General features: G+C 50.0%; 1 protein-coding gene across 1 annotated transcript in view; it reads left to right on the top strand.

The window, feature by feature from the left end:
• The first annotated feature begins 12,455 nt into the window (after positions 1–12,455).
• The window catches only part of LOC144487437 (baculoviral IAP repeat-containing protein 1-like), a 50,119-nt gene continuing 45,311 nt past the window's right edge, over positions 12,456–17,263 (top strand). The window contains exons 1-2 of the mRNA XM_078205511.1: positions 12,456–12,603; positions 13,809–14,445. Of these exons, the coding sequence (XP_078061637.1) occupies positions 13,845–14,445 (601 nt within the window). The 5' untranslated portion in view covers positions 12,456–12,603; positions 13,809–13,844. The remainder of the gene's footprint in view (positions 12,604–13,808; positions 14,446–17,263) is intronic.

Genomic DNA, 17,263 nt, shown 5'->3' on the forward strand with positions numbered 1-17,263 from the left:
TTATGTGACAAGATTCTTATCCTCACTCAAATCGCCCCCTTCAATGTCGTCCTGCCGTTTTGCTGCCGTGACAACCGGCTCTTCAATCCGGCTTCCCGGGAACGACAGCGTGTGGAATGAGATCAGGAGCGAGGGGGGCATGGCGCACAAACCACAAGAATAACGTCCGCATGAGAACAAGGCTGGATTGTGGTGCCAGCTTAGCTCAACCGGAGGAAGAGACTCGAGGAGCGGGGAGAAGAGAAATTGAGGCCCAGGCTTTGGGGCCTATCTCTTACTCCAGGAGGCAGCTGGAGAGGACTGGGAGTCGGAAGGCCGGGAAGCAGATAAATTGAGGCCCAGGCTCGAGGCCTCTCACTTACCCCAGGAGGCAGCTGGAGAAGACTCAGAGCAAAAAGATCTGAGAAGAAGTAGCAATGATGTGCGGGTTAAGTTGATTGGCCATGCTAAAAATTGCCCCTTAGAGTCCTGAGATGTGTAGGTTAGAGGGATTAGTGGGTAAATATGTAGGGATATGGGGGTAGGGCCTGGGTGGGATTGTGGTCGGTGCAGATTCGATGGGCCGAATGGCCTCTTTCTGCACTGGAGGGTTTCTATGATTCTATGACTCTCTGCCAGAGTATTTTACCCAGGTCCACCACCCGGCCTATCTGCTGGCCAATCCCCCTAACCTGCACATCTTTGGAGACTAAGGGGTAACTTAGCATGGCCAATCCCCCTAACTGACACATCTTTGGACACTAAGGGGCAATTTAGCATGGCCAATCTATCTAACCTGCACATCTTTGGACACTAAGGGGCAATTTAGCATGGCCAATCCCCCTAACTGACACATCTTTGGACACTAAGGGGCAATTTAGCATGGCCAATCTATCTAACCTGCACATCTTTGGACACTAAGGGGCAATTTAGCATGGCCAATCCCCTTAACTGACACATCTTTGGACACGAAGGGGCAATTTAGCATGGCCAATCTATCTAACCTGCACATCTTTGGACACTAAGGGGCAATTTAGCATGGCCAATCCCCCTAACTGACACATCTTTGGACACTAAGGGGCAATTTAGCATGGCCAATCCACCTAATCCACACATCTCGGCACCTCCCTCTGCGACTGAATCCTGAACTTCCGAACTCACAGACCACAATCAGTAAGGATAGGCAACAACACCTCCTCCACGATCATTCTCCATGACCGGTGCCCCACAAGGCTGTGTTCTCAGCCCCCGACTATACTCCTTATACACCTATGGCCGTGCGGCCAAATTCCCCTCCAATTCGATTTTCAAATTTGCTGACGACACCACTGTAGTGAGTCAGATTTCAAACAATGACGAGACAGAGTACAGGAATGAGATAGAGAATCTGGTGAACTGATGCGGCGACAATAATCTCTCCCTCAATGTCAACAAAACAAAGGAGATTGTCATCGACTTCAGGAAGCGTAAAGGAGAACATGCCCCTGTCTACATCAACGGGGACGAAGTAGAAAGGGTCGAGAGCTTCAGGTTTTTAGGTGTCCAGATCACCACCAAGATGGTCACCCCCATGCCAACACTATAGTTAAGAAAGCCCACCAATGCCTCTACTTTCTCAGAAGACTAAGGAAATTTGACATGTCAGCTACGGTCTCACCAACTTTTACAGATGCACCACAGAAAGCATTCTTTCTGGTTGTATCACAGCTTGGTCTGGGCTCCTGCTCTGCCCAAGGCCGCAAGGATCTACAAAAGGTCGTGAATGTAGCCCAATCCATCACACAAACCAGCCTCCCATCCATTGACTCTGTCTACATTTCCCGCTGCCTCGGGAAAAGCAGCCAGCATAATCAAGGACCCCCACGCACCCTGGACATTCTCTCTTCCACTTCCGTCGGGAAAAAGATACAAAAGTCTGAGGTCACGTACCAACCGACTCAAGAACAGCTTCTTCCCTGCTGCTGTCAGACTTTTGAATGGACCTACCTCGCATTAAGTTGATCTTTCTCTACACCCCAGCTATGACTGTAACATTACATTCTGCACCCTCTCCTTTCCTTCTCTATGAATGGTATGCTTTGTCTGTATAGCGTGCAAGAAACAATACTTTTCACTGTATCCCAATACATGTGACAATAATAAATCAAATCCTTCTCCCCTATGTACTCTATGAACGGTATGCTTTGTCTATATAGCGCGCAAGAAACAATACTTTTCACTGTATCCCAATACATTTGACAATAATAAATCAAATCAAATCTTTCTCCCCTATTGAAGGGGGCGACCTTTATGCTTAAGACGACTTTTATGCTTAATATCATGGACATTTTTACGTGTGTACATCAAATTTATTTTAAAACATTGTCAACAGTTCACAGCAATGCGATGACTCATGGAGAGGCTCCTTGCACCCCCTAATCACTTCAGACAGCCTTAATCACTTTAGACTCCAGGCAGGGAAACACAGACAATAGCTCAACTGATTAGATTATGCAAGAAGCTCAAATCACAAAGGGAACCCTCCAGAAGGAGATCAGCCGCGGGGAAATGGGATCAGCTCCACCTATCTATAATGGCTGTTTTAATATCTCGCTATTGTGCCCCTGCTTTGTGTGATTAGCAGGCACTGATCATGCAACTGGTAGTAAATGATGAGCCGATTACCATATGTTTGGCATGAAGTTCAAAACCCTATAAATTGTAAAGCGCACAGTAGCCAGGCAGAGCAGTTGACGAGCAGCTGTCTCTCCCCAGGCCTGCGGTTTTTGTTATTATAAACAGAGAATAAAGTTTGTGTTGCCTTTTTGTACTGTACTCATGTCTGCTTGTCTTTCATGCTGGTAGGAAGTGAGAAAACTTCCCCTTACACCTATGTACTCTATGAACAGTATGCTTTATCTGTATAGCGCAAGAAATATTACTTTTCACTGTATCCCAATACATGTGACAATAATATATCAAATCAAAAATCAAATCTTTGGACACTAAGGGGCAATTTAGCATGGCCAATCCACCTAACCTACACATCTTTGGATACTAAGGGGCAATTTAGCATGGCCAATCCACCTAACCTGCACATCTTTGGACACTAAGCGGCAATTTAGCACGGCCAATCCACCTAACCTGCACATCTTTGGACACTAAGGGGCAATTTAGCATGGCCAATCCACCTAACCTACACATCTTTGGACACTAAGGGGCAATTTAGCACGGCCAATCCACCTAACCTGTGCATCTTTGGACACTAAGGGGCAATTTAGCATGGCCAATCCACCTAACCTGCGCATCTTTGGACACTAAGGGGCAATTTAGCATGGCCAATCCACCTAACCAGCACATCTTTGGACACTAAGCGGCAATTTAGCACGGCCAATCCACCTAACCTGCACATCTTTGGACACTAAGGGGCAATTTAGCATGGCCAATCCACCTAACCTACACATCTTTGGACACTAAGGGGCAATTTAGCACGGCCAATCCACCTAACCTGTGCATCTTTGGACACTAAGGGGCAATTTAGCATGGCCATTCCGCCTAACCTGCACATCTTTGGATACTAAGGGGCAATTTAGCATGGCCAATCCACCCAACCCGCACATCTTTGGACACTAAGGGGCAATTTAGCATGGCCAATCCACCTAACCTACACATCTTTGGACACTAAGGGGCAATTTAGCACGGCCAATCCACCTAACCTGTGCATCTTTGGACACTAAGGGGCAATTTAGCATGGCCATTCCGCCTAACCTGCACATCTTTGGACACTAAGGGGCAATTTAGCATGGCCATTCCGCCTAACCTGCACATCTTTGGATACTAAGGGGCAATTTAGCATGGCAAATCCCCCTAACCTGCACATCTTTGGACACTAAGCGGCAATTTAGCATGGCCAATCCACCTAACCTGCACATCTTTGGACTGTGGGAGGAAACCGGAGCACCCGGTGGAAGCCCACGCAGACATGGGGGGGGAGAACGTGCAAACTCCGCACAGACAGTGACCCGAGGCTGGAATCGAACCCGGGTCCCTGGCTCCGTGAGGCAGCAGCGCTAACCCACTGTGCCACCGTGTCGCCCCTTAAGTGGGATGGAAGACTGAGATAGAACATAGAACATTACAGCGCAGTACAGGCCCTTCGGCCCTCGATGTTGCGCCGACCAGTGGAACCAATCTAAAGCCCCTCTAATCTTTTCAGATCCGCCGTGACAGTATTAAATGGAGGGGGGGGGGGGGGGGGGGGGGTGGTGTGGGGGTGAGGGGAGGGGTTGTTTTGATGGGCCGAATGTTTCAATCCGGCTCCACATTTGAGTAAAATCCGGGAACATTTCCTCATTCAGTTGGGCGGTGTGAACTATGCAGCTTTGCCTGCGAGGAACTGTCACCCAGCCAGGAGCCTCTCCATGAATCATTGCATCGCGCTGTGAACAGACAAGTAAGAAAAAGATACCAAAGTCTGAGGTCACGTACCAACCAACTCAAGAACAGCTTCTTCCCTGCTGCCATCAGACTTTTGAATGGACCTACCTCGCATTAAGTTGATCTTTCTCTGCACCCTAGCTATGACTGTAACACGACATTCTGCACTCTCTCCTTTCCTTCTCTATGAACGGTATGCTTTGTCTGTATAGCGCGCAAGAAACAATACTTTTCACTGCATCCCAATACATGTGACAATAATAAATCAAATGATAATCAAATCAGTAAGGGGTGATTCTGAAACCACCTGAGGGGTTGTCAGATCAGATGGGTAAACGCTTCATCAAGGGGGCGTGTGGGGGAGGGGGGGGGGGTGAGGGGGGCGGTGGTCTCTAAGAGGCATCACAAAGGGGTAAAGCCAGGGAGAGAGGCATGGGGAGAGGATTCGAGAGCTCTGCACCCCTTCCCAAGGCATCTGGAGGGCATGGACACCCAATGGTGGAGCGGTTAAAACTGGGAATGTTGGCATCGGAGGAGAGGTCTCGGAGGGGCTGGAGGCGATGAGGGAAGGGAGGGAGCTGAGAGTGAGGGAGGGAAGGAGGGAGGCAGGGAGAGAGGGAAGGATGGATGGAGATCGGAACATCGCTTAACCTTCTAAATTTTGGGGGCGGCGGGGAGAAGGGGGCACATGAGGCAGACCCTCCACTGCATGGGGGCGTCGGAATTGCGAAGGAGAACTCCCACCCCCGCTGTGGCAGGGCCCACACTGGGTGGGGGGGGGGGGGAGGGGAGCGGGAAGGGGGGAGCCAGGCAAAGAGATCCCTGGGAAAATCCCAGGTGGAAAATTTCACTGCGGACTTGATATAAGTCCTCGGAGGCAAGAAGTCCTTTCACCAAAATCCCTTCAGTAACAAGTCTGGCAACAGCATACCGGGTGCTTTCAGTTCCCAGTCTATACTCGGAGTCCCAGAGGAACTGACACGCCTGGTTAAGTACAAAGCAAGAGGCTCCTTGATTGCCCCATCAATTTTGGCCCTTAATCAGGGAGCTCATATTCGAACAGATTCACCTCGACTGCCTGATTAAAGTCATTACAGAACTCTTGCCCAATGCCGTCACCTGCCCCACCCCTTCCCCCTCCCCCCACCCACTCCTTGCCCCCCACCCCCCACCCCGACCTCTGTCATTTGAGTGTCGCCTATCCCCTCCCCGCATCCAGTGGCGATAGGTCGGTGAAAGGGTTAAGCTCCAATCCTTTCTCGCAGCCGCCCACTTCCTGCTTGCGAAACAGGACTTTGTGCAGGCCATCTCAAGTTACAGAGTTTCCCTGTGTCTCGGTGCGCAAGCAGAGCGACTGGGTACGCAGGGACAGCAGTGAGGCAGGGGGTGGGGGAAGCAGGACTGCGGCTTGGAGGGATGTTCTCAGTCAGCACCTGTCAGAGCGAGAGGAAGAGGTGGGGCAGTTCGAGCACTCACTGAGAATGCTGTCTTTCTGACAGATCTCCTTTCCTGAACTGTATCAGGCAAGTGTGTACTTTTCTGTTGATTTGATTTGATTTATTATTGTCACATGTATTGGGATACAGTGAAAAGCATTGTTTCTTGAGCGTTATGCAGACAAAGCATACCGTTCATAGAGAAGGAAAGGAGAGGGTGCAGAATGTAGTGTAACAGTCACAGCTAGGGTGGAGAGAAAGATCAACTCAATGCGAGGTAGGTCCATTCAAAAGTCTGACGGCAGCAGGGAAGAAGCTGTTCTTGAGTCGGTTGGTACGTGACCTCAGACTTTTGTATCGTTTTCCCGAAGGAAGAAGGTGGAAGAGAGAATGTCCGGGGTGCGTGGGGTCCTGAATTATGCTGGCTACTTTTCCGGAGGCAGCGGGAAGTGTAGACAGAGTCAATGGATGGGAGGCTGGTTCTTCCTGATATAGTAAGAAGTCTCACAACACCAGGTTAAAGTCCAACAGGTTTATTTGGTAGCAAAAGCCACACAAGCTTTCGGAGCTGCAAGCCCCTCCTTCAGGTGAGTGGCTTGAACTCACCTGAAGAAGGGGCTTGCAGCTCCGAAAGCTTGTGTGGCTTTTGCTACCAAATAAACCTGTTGGACTTTAACCTGGTGTTGTTAAACTTTTTACTGTGTTTACCCCAGTCCAACGCCGGCATCTCCACATCATGTCTTCCTGATATGACACAGACATCGACCCAAAAACATTTGATCTGTTCCTCTCTCTCTCTCTCTCTTTCTCCCTCTGCCTTCCGACTGGCGTTTTCTGTTACTGAGCTAAAGCTTATTCATTAGCGTCACAAGTCGGCTTACATTAACACTGCAATGAATTTACTGTGAAAATCTCCTAGTCGCCACACTCTGACACCTGTCCTAACCACGTTAGAGGTTGCGGGTTTTAACATTAAAAAAATGATGTGGCGCGCACGTGTAGATTCAAGCCAGCAACCGCGGATTTATTCAGGACCTGTACGGAGTAAGTTTAGTTTTATTTATTGGTGTCACAAGTCGGCTTACATTAACACTGCAATGAAGTTACTGTGGAAATTCTCGAATCGCCGCACCCTGTTCGGGTACCATTGAGGGAGAATTTAGCACGGCCAATGCACCCTAACCAGCACGTCTTTCGGACTGTGGGAGGAAACCGGAGCACCCAGAGGAGACCCACGCAGACGCGGCGGGGGGAGAACATGCAGACTCTTGCAGAGGTTCCCGGATCATTGACACGGATGCCATCATCTCACATGAGAACACCATCCACCAGGTACACAGTGCATACTCTTGCAACTCGGCCAACGTTGTCGACCTGATACGCTGCAGGAAAGGATGTCCCGAGGCATGGTGCATTGGGGAGACCATGCAGACGCTGCGACAACAGATGAATGAACACCGCTCGACAATCACCAGGCAAGACTGTTCTCTTCCTGTTGGGGAGCACTTCAGCGGTCACGGGCATTTGGCCCCTGATCTTTGGGTAAGCGTCCTCTAAGGCGGCACGGTAGCACAGTGGTTAGCACTGCTGCCTCACAGCTCCAGGGACCTGGGTTCGATTCCCGGCTTGGGTCACTGTCTGTGTGGAGTTTGCACATTCTCCCCCCGTGTCTGCGTGGGTTTCCTCCGGGTGCTCCGGTTTCCTCCCACAGTCCAAAGATGTGCGGGTTAGGTTGATTGGCCAAGCTAAAATTGCTCTTAGTGTCCTGGGATAGAACATAGAACATAGAAAGCCACAGCACAAACAGGCCCTTCGGCCCACAAGTTGCGCCGATCACATCCCCACCTCTGGGCCTATCTATAGCCCTCAATCCCATTAAATCCCATGTACTCATCCAGAAGTCTCTTAAAAGACCCCAACGAGTTTGCCTCCACCACCACCGACGTCAGCCGATTCCACTCACCCACCACCCTCTGAGTGAAAAACTTACCCCTGACATCTCCTCTGTATCTACCCCCCAGCACCTTAAACCTGTGTCCTCTCGTAGCAACCATTTCAGCCCTTGGAAATAGCCTCTGAGAGTCTACCCTATCCAGACCTCTCAACATCTTGTAAACCTCTATCAGGTCACCTCTCATCCTTCGTCTCTCCAGGGAGAAGAGACCAAGCTCCCTCAACCTATCCTCATAAGGCATGCCCCCCAATCCAGGCAACATCCTTGTAAATCTCCTCTGCACCCTTTCAATGGCTTCAACATCTTTCCTGTAATGAGGTGACCAGAACTGCGCGCAGTACTCCAAGTGGGGTCTAACCAGGGTCCTATAAAGCTGCAGCATTATCTCCCGACTCCTAAACTCAATCCCTCGATTAATGAAGGCCAGTACGCCGTACGCCTTCTTGACCGCATCCTCCACCTGCGAGGCCGATTTAAGAGTCCTATGGACCCGGACCCCAAGGTCCTTCTGATCCTCTACACTGCTAAGAATGGTACCCTTCATCTTATACTGCTGCTTCATCCCATTGGATCTGCCAAAATGGATCACCACACACTTATCCGGGTTGAAGTCCATCTGCCACTTCTCCGCCCAGTCCTGCATTCTATCTATGTCTCGCTGCAACTTCTGACATCCCTCCAAACTATCCACAACACCACCTACCTTGGTGTCGTCAGCAAACTTACCAACCCATCCCTCCACTTCCTCATCCAGGTCATTTATGAAAATGACAAACAGCAAGGGTCCCAGAACAGATCCCTGGGGCACTCCACTGGTCACTGACCTCCATGCAGAGAAAGACCCCTCCACAGCCACTCTCTGCCTTCTGCAGGCAAGCCAGTTCTGGATCCACAAGGCAACAGCCCCTTGGATCCCATGCCCTCTCACTTTCTCAAGAAGTCTTGCATGGGGGACCTTATCGAACGCCTTGCTGAAGTCCATATAGACCACATCCACCGCTCTTCCTTCGTCAATGTGTTTGGTCACATTTTCAAAGAACTCAACCAGGCTCGTAAGGCACGACCTGCCCTTGACAAAGCCGTGCTGACTACTTTTGATCATACTAAACTTCTCTAGATGATCATAAATCCTGTCTCTCAGGATCCTCTCCATCAACTTACCAACCACTGAGGTTAGACTCACCGGTCGGTAATTTCCCGGGCTGTCCCTGTTCCCTTTCTTGAATATAGGGACCACATCTGCAATCCTCCAATCCTCCGGAACCTCTCCCGTCTCCATCGACGATGCAAAGATCATCGCCAAAGGCTCCGCAATCTCCTCCCTCGTCTCCCACAGTAACCTGGGGTACATCCCATCCGGTCCCGGCGACTTACCAACCTTGATGCCATTCAATAGTTCCAACACATCCTCTTTCTTTATGTCCACATGCTCGATCCTTTCTGTCCACCGCAAACCAGCAGTACAACCACCCAGATCCCTTTCCACCGTGAATACCGAGGTAAAGTATTCATTAAGCAGCTCCGCCATTTCTAACGGTTCCACACAAACTTTTCCCCCTTCACCTTTTAAGGGTCCTATGCCTTCACATCTCATCCTTTTACTCTTGACATATTTGTAGAAAGCCTTGGGATTCTCCTTAATCTTACCCACCAAGGCCTTCTCATGACCCCTTCTCGCTCTCCTAATTTCCTTCTTAAGCTCCTTCCTACATCCCGTATACTCCTCTAAATCCTTAACACCTCCTAGCTCTCTGAACCTTCTGTACGCCTCTCTTTTCTTATTCACCAGGTTCATCACAACCTTCGTGCACCACGGTTCCCGTACCCTACCAACACCCCCCTGTCTCATCGGAACGTTGTCATGCAGAGCTCCAGACAAACATTCCTTGAAAATCCTCCACTTTCCTTCGGTACTTTTCCCCAAGAATGCCTCCTTCCAATTTACCCGTCTAATTTCCTCCCTGATGACACTGTATTTCCCTTTACTCCAGAGAAACACTTTCCTAGCCTGCCTGATCCTATCTCTTTCCAATGCTATCGTGAAGGAGATAGAATTATGATCGCTATCCCCAAGATGCTCACCCACCGAGAGATCCTCCACCTGTCCAGGTTCATTAGCCAGCACCAGATCAAGTACAGCCTCTCCTCTAGTAGGTTAGAAGGCTTAGTGGGTAAATATGTAGGGATAAGGGGGTAGGGCCTGGGTGGGATTGTGGTCGGTGCAGACTCGATGGGCCGAATGGCCTCTTTCTGTGCTGCAGGGATTCTAAGATTCTAAGGCGGCTTTCAAGACAACGCAGAATCGCTGAACAGAAACTGATAGCCAAGTTCCGCGCACGTGAGGACGGTCTCAACCGGGATCTTGGGTTCATGTCACACTCTCTGTAACCCCCACGACTTGCCTGGGCTTGCAAAATCTCACTAACTGTCCTGGCTGGAGACAATACACATCTCTTTAACTTGTGCTTATCCCTCTCTCCACTTGTACTGTCTGTACCTGTAAAGACTTGATTAAGTTAAGTTTTTTTATCAGTCACAAGTAGTCTTACATTAACACTGCATAAAACCAGAAGACACAGGAGCAGAATTAGGCCACTCGGCCCATCGAGTCTGCTCCGCCATTCAATCACGGCTGATATTTTTCTCATCCCCATTCCATAAGACCATAAGACATAGGAGCGGAAGTAAGGCCATTCGGCCCATCGAGTCCACTCCACCATTCAACCATGGTTGATTTCAACTCCATTTACCCGCTCTCTCCCCATAGCCCTTAATTCCTCGAGAAATCAAGAATTTATCAATTTCTGTCTTGAAGACGCTCAACGTCTCGGCCTCCACAGCCCTCTGTGGCAATGAATTCCACAGACCTACCACTCTCTGGCTGAAGAAATTTCTCCTCATCTCTGTTCTAAAGTGACTCCCTTTTATTCTAAGGCTGTGCCCCCGCGTCCTAGTCTCCCCTGCTAATGGAAACAACTTCCCTACGTCCATCCTATCTAAGCCGTTCATTCTCCTGCCTTTTCCCCATAAACCCCTGATCCCCTTATTGATCAAGAACCTATCTATCTCTGTCTTAAAGACACTCAATGACCCGGCCTCCACAGCCTTCTGCGGCAATGAAGTGAAAATCTCCTAGTCGCCACACTCCGGCGCCTGTTCGGGTAACACTGAGGGAGAATTTAGCACGGCCAATGCACCCTAACCAGCACGTCTTTGGACTGTGGGAGGAAATCGGAGCACCCGGAGGAAACCCACGCAGACACGGGGAGAATGTGCAGACTCTGCACAGACAGTGACCCAAGTCGGGAATCGAACTCGGGTCCCTGGCGCTGTGAGGCAGCAGTGCTAACCGCTGCGCCACCGTGCCATTATCTGTAAAGACTCGCATTCCAACCATTATCTTGCGATTGTGTCTCTGTCGAGATGTGCCGTGTTTGTGAACACAACTCTCCACTCACCTGATGAAGGAGCAGCACCCCGAAAGCTCGTGATTCCAAAGAAACCTTTTGGACTTTAACCTGGTGTTATGAGACTTCTTACTGTGCCTGTTGATTTTTGATTAGATTTATTATTGTCACATGTATTGGGATACAGTGAAAAGTATTGTTTCTTGCGCGCTGTACAGACAAAGCATACCGTTCATAGAGTACATAGGGGAGAAGGATTTGATTTGATTTATTATTGTCACATGTATTGGGATACAGTGAAAAGTATTGTTTCTTGCGCGTTATACAGACAAAGCATACCATTCGTCCCCGCGCTCTGTCCCCCGTCCCCGCGCTCTGTCCCCCGTCCCCGCGCTCTGTCCCCCGTCCCCGCGCTCTGTCCCCCGTCCTTGCGCTCTGTCCCCCGTCCCCGCGCTCTCTCCCCCGCCTAGTTTGGGGGCGTTTAAGAGATCCGTAGATAGGTTCATGGACGAAAAGAAATTGGTTTAGGTTGGAGGGTCACAGTTTTTTTTTAACTGGTCGGTGCAACATCGTGGGCCGAAGGGCCTGTTCTGCGCTGTAATGTTCTATGTTCTATGTTCTATTCATAGAGTACATAGGGGAGAAGGAAAGGAGAGGGTGCAGAATGTAACGTTACAGTCATAGCTAGGGTGTAGAGAAAGATCAACTTAATGCGAGGTAGGTCCATTCAAAAGTCTGACAGCAGCAGGGAAGAAGCTGTTCTTGAGTCGGTTGGTGCGTGACCTCAGACTTTTGTATCTTTTTCCCGAAGGAAGAAGGTGGAAGAGAGAATGTCCGGGGCTTGTGGGGTCCTTAATTATGCTGGCTGCTTTGCCGAGGCAGCAGGAAGTGTAGACAGAGTCAATGGATGGGAGGCTGGTTTGCGTGATGGATTGGGCTACATTCACGACCTTTTGTAGTTCCTTGCGGCCTTGGGCAGAGCAGGAGCCCAGACCAAGCTGTGATGCAACCAGAAAGAACGCTTTCTATGGTGCATCTGTAAAAGTTGGTGAGAGTTGTCGACAGGGGTATAGTTGACGTAACGGGGAGGTGCGCGAGGGTGCGTGCTGTGCCTTTGCGATGCCCTGTCTATGTGTCAACTTACAGACGGGAAACCTCACCACAAAGAGAAGTAGGACAGGTATGTGGTTCCAGAAACTGCCTTGGTCAAGATTAGGCAAGATTCTGCAGTCCATTTTCACTTCCCTGTTCCCTCCTTCAAGGCAGTGTCCGAGCGAAGCACCATTTTCTCTTCCACGTTCAAAGTGTCGGCCTGCGATGCCTACTCCAGTGGAATAGCAACGTTTCTGCTTGAATGTGTCGAGGTTCCTGAGGGGTCGGTTGTGGGTTTGAGCATCTCCTTCTCATCAAGGTAAGGCCGTATTGAGACGGCGGGGGTGGGGCGGGGGGGGGGGGGGGGGGGCGGAATTAATATCAATGCTTTGTGTCTTTCTACTTTGAATTTTATTGCTGTACTCTAGAGTGGGATAGCAAGGAAAGCCATTCAGCCCACAGTGCTGGTCCCCGCCCTTTGGAATGGCAATCAAATTAGTTCCACTCCTCCCAGCTCTCTCCCACATAGCCACGATGCTTTTCCTGGTATAATGGTTAGCACTGCTGCCTCACAGCGCCAGGGACCCGGGTTCGATTCCCGGCTCGGGTGACTGCCTTTGTGGAGTCTGCACGTTCTCCCCCCCGTGTCCGTGTGGGTTTCCTCCAGGTGCTCCGGTTTCCTCCCACAGTCCAAACATGTATAGGTCAGGGAGATTGGCCGTGCTAAATTAGTGTCCAAAGATGTGCAGGTTAGGTGGATTGGCCATGCTAAATTGCCCTTTAGTGTCCAAAGATGTGCAGGCTAGATGGATTGGCCATGATAAAATTGCCCCTTAGTGTCCAAAGATGTGCAGGTTAGGTGGATTGGCCATGCTAAATTGCCCCTTAGTGTCCAAGGACGTGCGGGTTAGGTGGATTGGCCGTGCTAAATTGCCCCTTACTGTCCAAAGATGTGCAGGTTAGGTGGATTGGCCATGCTAAATTGCCCCTTAGTGTCTGAAGATGTGCAGGTTAGGTGGATTGGCCATGCTAAATTGCCCCTTCGTGTCTGAAGATGTGCAGGTTAGGTGAATTGGCCGTGATAAATTACGCCTTAGTGTCAGGGGGATTAGGACTGTAAATGAATCCAATGACTTTAATCCGGCAATCGAGGTGAGCCTGTTTGAATATGAGCTCCCTAATCAAGGACCAAATTGACGGGCCAATCAGGGATCCTCTTGCTTTGTGCTTAGCCAGGCGTGCCAGTTCGTCTGGGACTCCGAGTGTGGACTGCGAACCGAGGGCACTCTGTGTGCTGTTGTCAGACTTGTAACTACGTAGATTGTGATGAAGGGACTTTTGAGGACTTATTACAGTAAGTGGGGATAGGGCCTGGGTGGGATTGTGGTCAGTGCAGACTCGATGGGCCGAATGGCCTCCTTCTTCACCATAGGGATTCTATGATTCTATAATGACCCGCGTCTCTTCACATAACTGACACCGATACCATTCCGATAACTCTTCCCGTGTGTGGCTATCCCGCAGGTCGCTCGGATGATCCACTGAGGCCAACTCTTCGGAATGTCTGCCTTAGTGCCAACGCCCGGGCCTGAAGCGGAGGAGGAGCAGGGCGCTGGGACCGGCATTCACCACCGGCAGTTGGATGTTCCCCTTCTGCAAGCCGTCATGTCCTCCATCAACCTGGACATCGGCAAGTTCGTGGCGGAGATGGACCGGGAAGATGAGGCGCTCTGTCGCGAGAGGAAGAGGGGCTTTGAGCACCGCATGCGAAGCGAGCTGAACCGACTGAAGACCTTCGAAAGCTTCGGCCCGTTCGCCAGCTGGAGCCCCGAGGAGATGGCGGAAGCGGGCTTCTACTTCATCGGCGTGAAGATGAGCGTGCAGTGCTTCTGCTGCGGGGGTATCTTCTGCAATGCCAGTATCACCAAGACCCCCCGCTCCGAGCACCAGCGTTTCGAGCCTGACTGTGGCTTTGTGAAGGGTTTGGACGTCGGGAACATCCCCAAGTATGCCGTGCGCGTCCAGCCGCCCGAGGACCTTCCTCCTGGCCGTCGGGAGCAGTTGGGAGAGACGGCGTCCAGACTGGAAACCTTTACCAACTGGCCTTTCTATGCCAAAATGGAGCCCGGGCTATTGGCAGAGGCCGGATTCTTCCACACAGGTGAGGTGAGAGGTGAGCTGGCAAGGTGGATACAGAGCTGGCTCGGTCAAAGAAGACAGAGGGTAGCAGTGGAAGGGTATGTTTCTGAATGGAGGGCCGTGACAAGTGGTGTTCCTCAGGGATCAGCGCTGGGACCTTTGCTGTTTGTAATATATATAAATGATTTGGAGGACAATGTAACTGGATTGATTAGTAAGTTTGCGGACGACACAAAGGTTGGTGGATTTGCGGATAGCGATGAGGACCATCAGAGGATACAGCAGGATATAGATCGGTTGGAGACTTGGGCGGAGAGATGGCAGATGGAGTTTAATCTGGACAAATGTGAGGTAATGCACTTTGGAAGGTCTAATACAAATGGGAAATATACAGTAAATGCCCTTAAGAGTATTGATAGGCAGATGGATCTGGGTGTACAGGTACACAGATCACTGAAAGTGGCAATGCAGGTGGAGAAGGTAGTCAAGAAGGCATACGGCATGCTTGCCTTCATCGGCCGGGGTATTGAGTTTAAAAATTGGTAAGTCATGTTGCAGCTTTATAGAACCTTAGTTCGGTCGCACTTGGAATATAGTGTTCAATTCTGGTTGCCACACTACCAGAAGGATGTGGAGGCTTTGGAGAGGGTACAGAAAAGATTTACCAGGATGTTGCCTGATATGGAGGGCATTAGCTATGAGGAGAGGTTGGAGAAACTTGGTTTGTTCTCACTGGAGCGACGGAGGTTGAGGGGAGACCTGATAGAAGTCTACAAGATGATGAGGGGCATGGACAGAGTGGATAGTCAGAAGCTTTTTCCCAGGGTGGAAGAGTCAATTACTAGGGGGCACAGGTTTAAGGTGCGAGGGGCAAGGTTTAAAGGAGATGTACAAGGCAGATTTTTTACACAGAGGGTGGTGGGTGCCTGGAACTCGCTGCTGGGGGAGGTCGTGGAAGCGGATACGGTAGCGAGTTTTAAGGGGCGTCTTGACAAATACATGAATAGTATGGGAATAGAGGGATATAGTCCCCGGAAGGGTAGGGGGTTTTAGTTCAGTCGGGCAGCATGGTCGGTGCAGGCTTGGAGGGCCGAAGGGCCTGTTCCTGTGCTGTAATTTTCTTTGTTCTTTTGTTCTTTGTTCAGGTAACCATCAGAACATAGTCCATTTGGCGATGGGATAAGAACATAAGAACTAGGAGCAGGAGTAGGCCATCTGGCCCCTCGAGCCTGCTCCGCCATTCAATAAGATCATGGCTTATCTTTTAGTGGGCTCAGCTCCACTTACCCGCCCGCTCACCATAACCCTTAATTCCTTCACTGTTCAAAAATCTATCTATCCTTGCCTTAAATACATTCAATGAGGTAGCCTCAACTGGGCAGGGAATTCCACAGATTCACAACCCTTTGTGTGAAGAAGTTCCTCCTCAACTCAGTCCTAAATCTGCTCCCCTTATTTTGAGGCCATGCCCCCTAGTTCTAGTTTCACCCGCCAGTGGAAACAATCTCCCTGCTTCTATCTTATCTATTCCCTTCATAATCGTATATGTTTCTATAAGATCTCCCCTCATTCTTCTGAATTCCAATTAGAATAGCCCCAGTCTACTCAGTCTCTCCTCATAAGCCAACCCTCTCAACTCCGGAATCAACCTAGTGAATCTCCTCTGCACCCCCTCCAGTGCCAGTATATCCTTTCTCAAGTAAGGAGACCAAAACTGTACACAGTACTCCAGGTGTGGCCTCACCAGCACCTTATACAGCTGCAACATAACCTCGCTGTTTTTAAACTCCATCCCTCTAGCAATGAAGGACAAAATTCCATTTGCCTTCTTAATTACCTGCTGCACCTGCAAACCAACTTCTTGAGATTCCTGCACAAGGACACCCAGGTCCCTCTGCACAGCAGCATGCTGCAACCTTTTATCATTTAATATCTCAGCGTTTGATCTGTTTTGATTTATTATTGCCACATGTATTGGGATACAGTGAAAAGTATCATTTCTTGCGCGCTATACAGACAAAGCATACCGTTCATAGAGTACATAGGGGAGAAGGATTTGATTTGATTTATTATTGTCACATGTATTGGGATACAGTGAAAAGTATTGTTTCTTGCGCGCTATACAGACATAGCATACTGTTCATAGAGAAGGAAAGGAGAGAGTGCAGAATGTAGTGTTACAGTCATAGCTAGGGTGTAGAGGAAGATCAACTTAATGCGAGGTAGGTCCATTCAAAAGTCTGACAGCAGCAGGGAAGAAGCTGTTCTTGAGTCGGTCGGTGCGTGACCTCAGACTTGTGTATCTTTTTCCCGACGGAAGAAGGTGGAAGAGAGAATGTCCGGGGCGTGTGGGGGTCCTTGATTATGCTGGCTGCTTTTCCCGAGGCAGTGGGAAGTGTAGACAGAGTCAATGGATGGGAGGCTGGTTTGCGTGATGGACTGGGCTACATTCACGACCTTTTGTAGTTCCTTGTGGACTTGGGCAGAGCAGGAGCCAGACCAAGCTGTGATACAACCAGAAAGAATGCTTTCTATAGTGCATCTGTAAAAGGTGGTGAGAGTCGTAGCTGACATGCCAAATTTCCTTAATCTGCTGAGAAAGTAGAGGCGTTGGTGGGTTTTCTTAACTGTAGTGTCCCTGTCGGAGTGAGTCCCACATTCCCCCCACTCCACATGGGAGCGAGTCCCACATTCCCCCCACTCCACATGGGAGCGAGTCCCACATTCTCTCAACTCCCCGTGGGAGTGAGTCCCACATTCTCCCCACTCCCCGTGTAACCGAGTCCCACATTCTCTCAACTCCCCGTGGGAGTGATTCCCACATTCTCCCCCACTCCCTG

Source organism: Mustelus asterias, unplaced genomic scaffold, assembly GCF_964213995.1.
Source record: "Mustelus asterias unplaced genomic scaffold, sMusAst1.hap1.1 HAP1_SCAFFOLD_785, whole genome shotgun sequence".
In the NCBI taxonomy this organism is placed as follows: domain Eukaryota; kingdom Metazoa; phylum Chordata; class Chondrichthyes; order Carcharhiniformes; family Triakidae; genus Mustelus; species Mustelus asterias.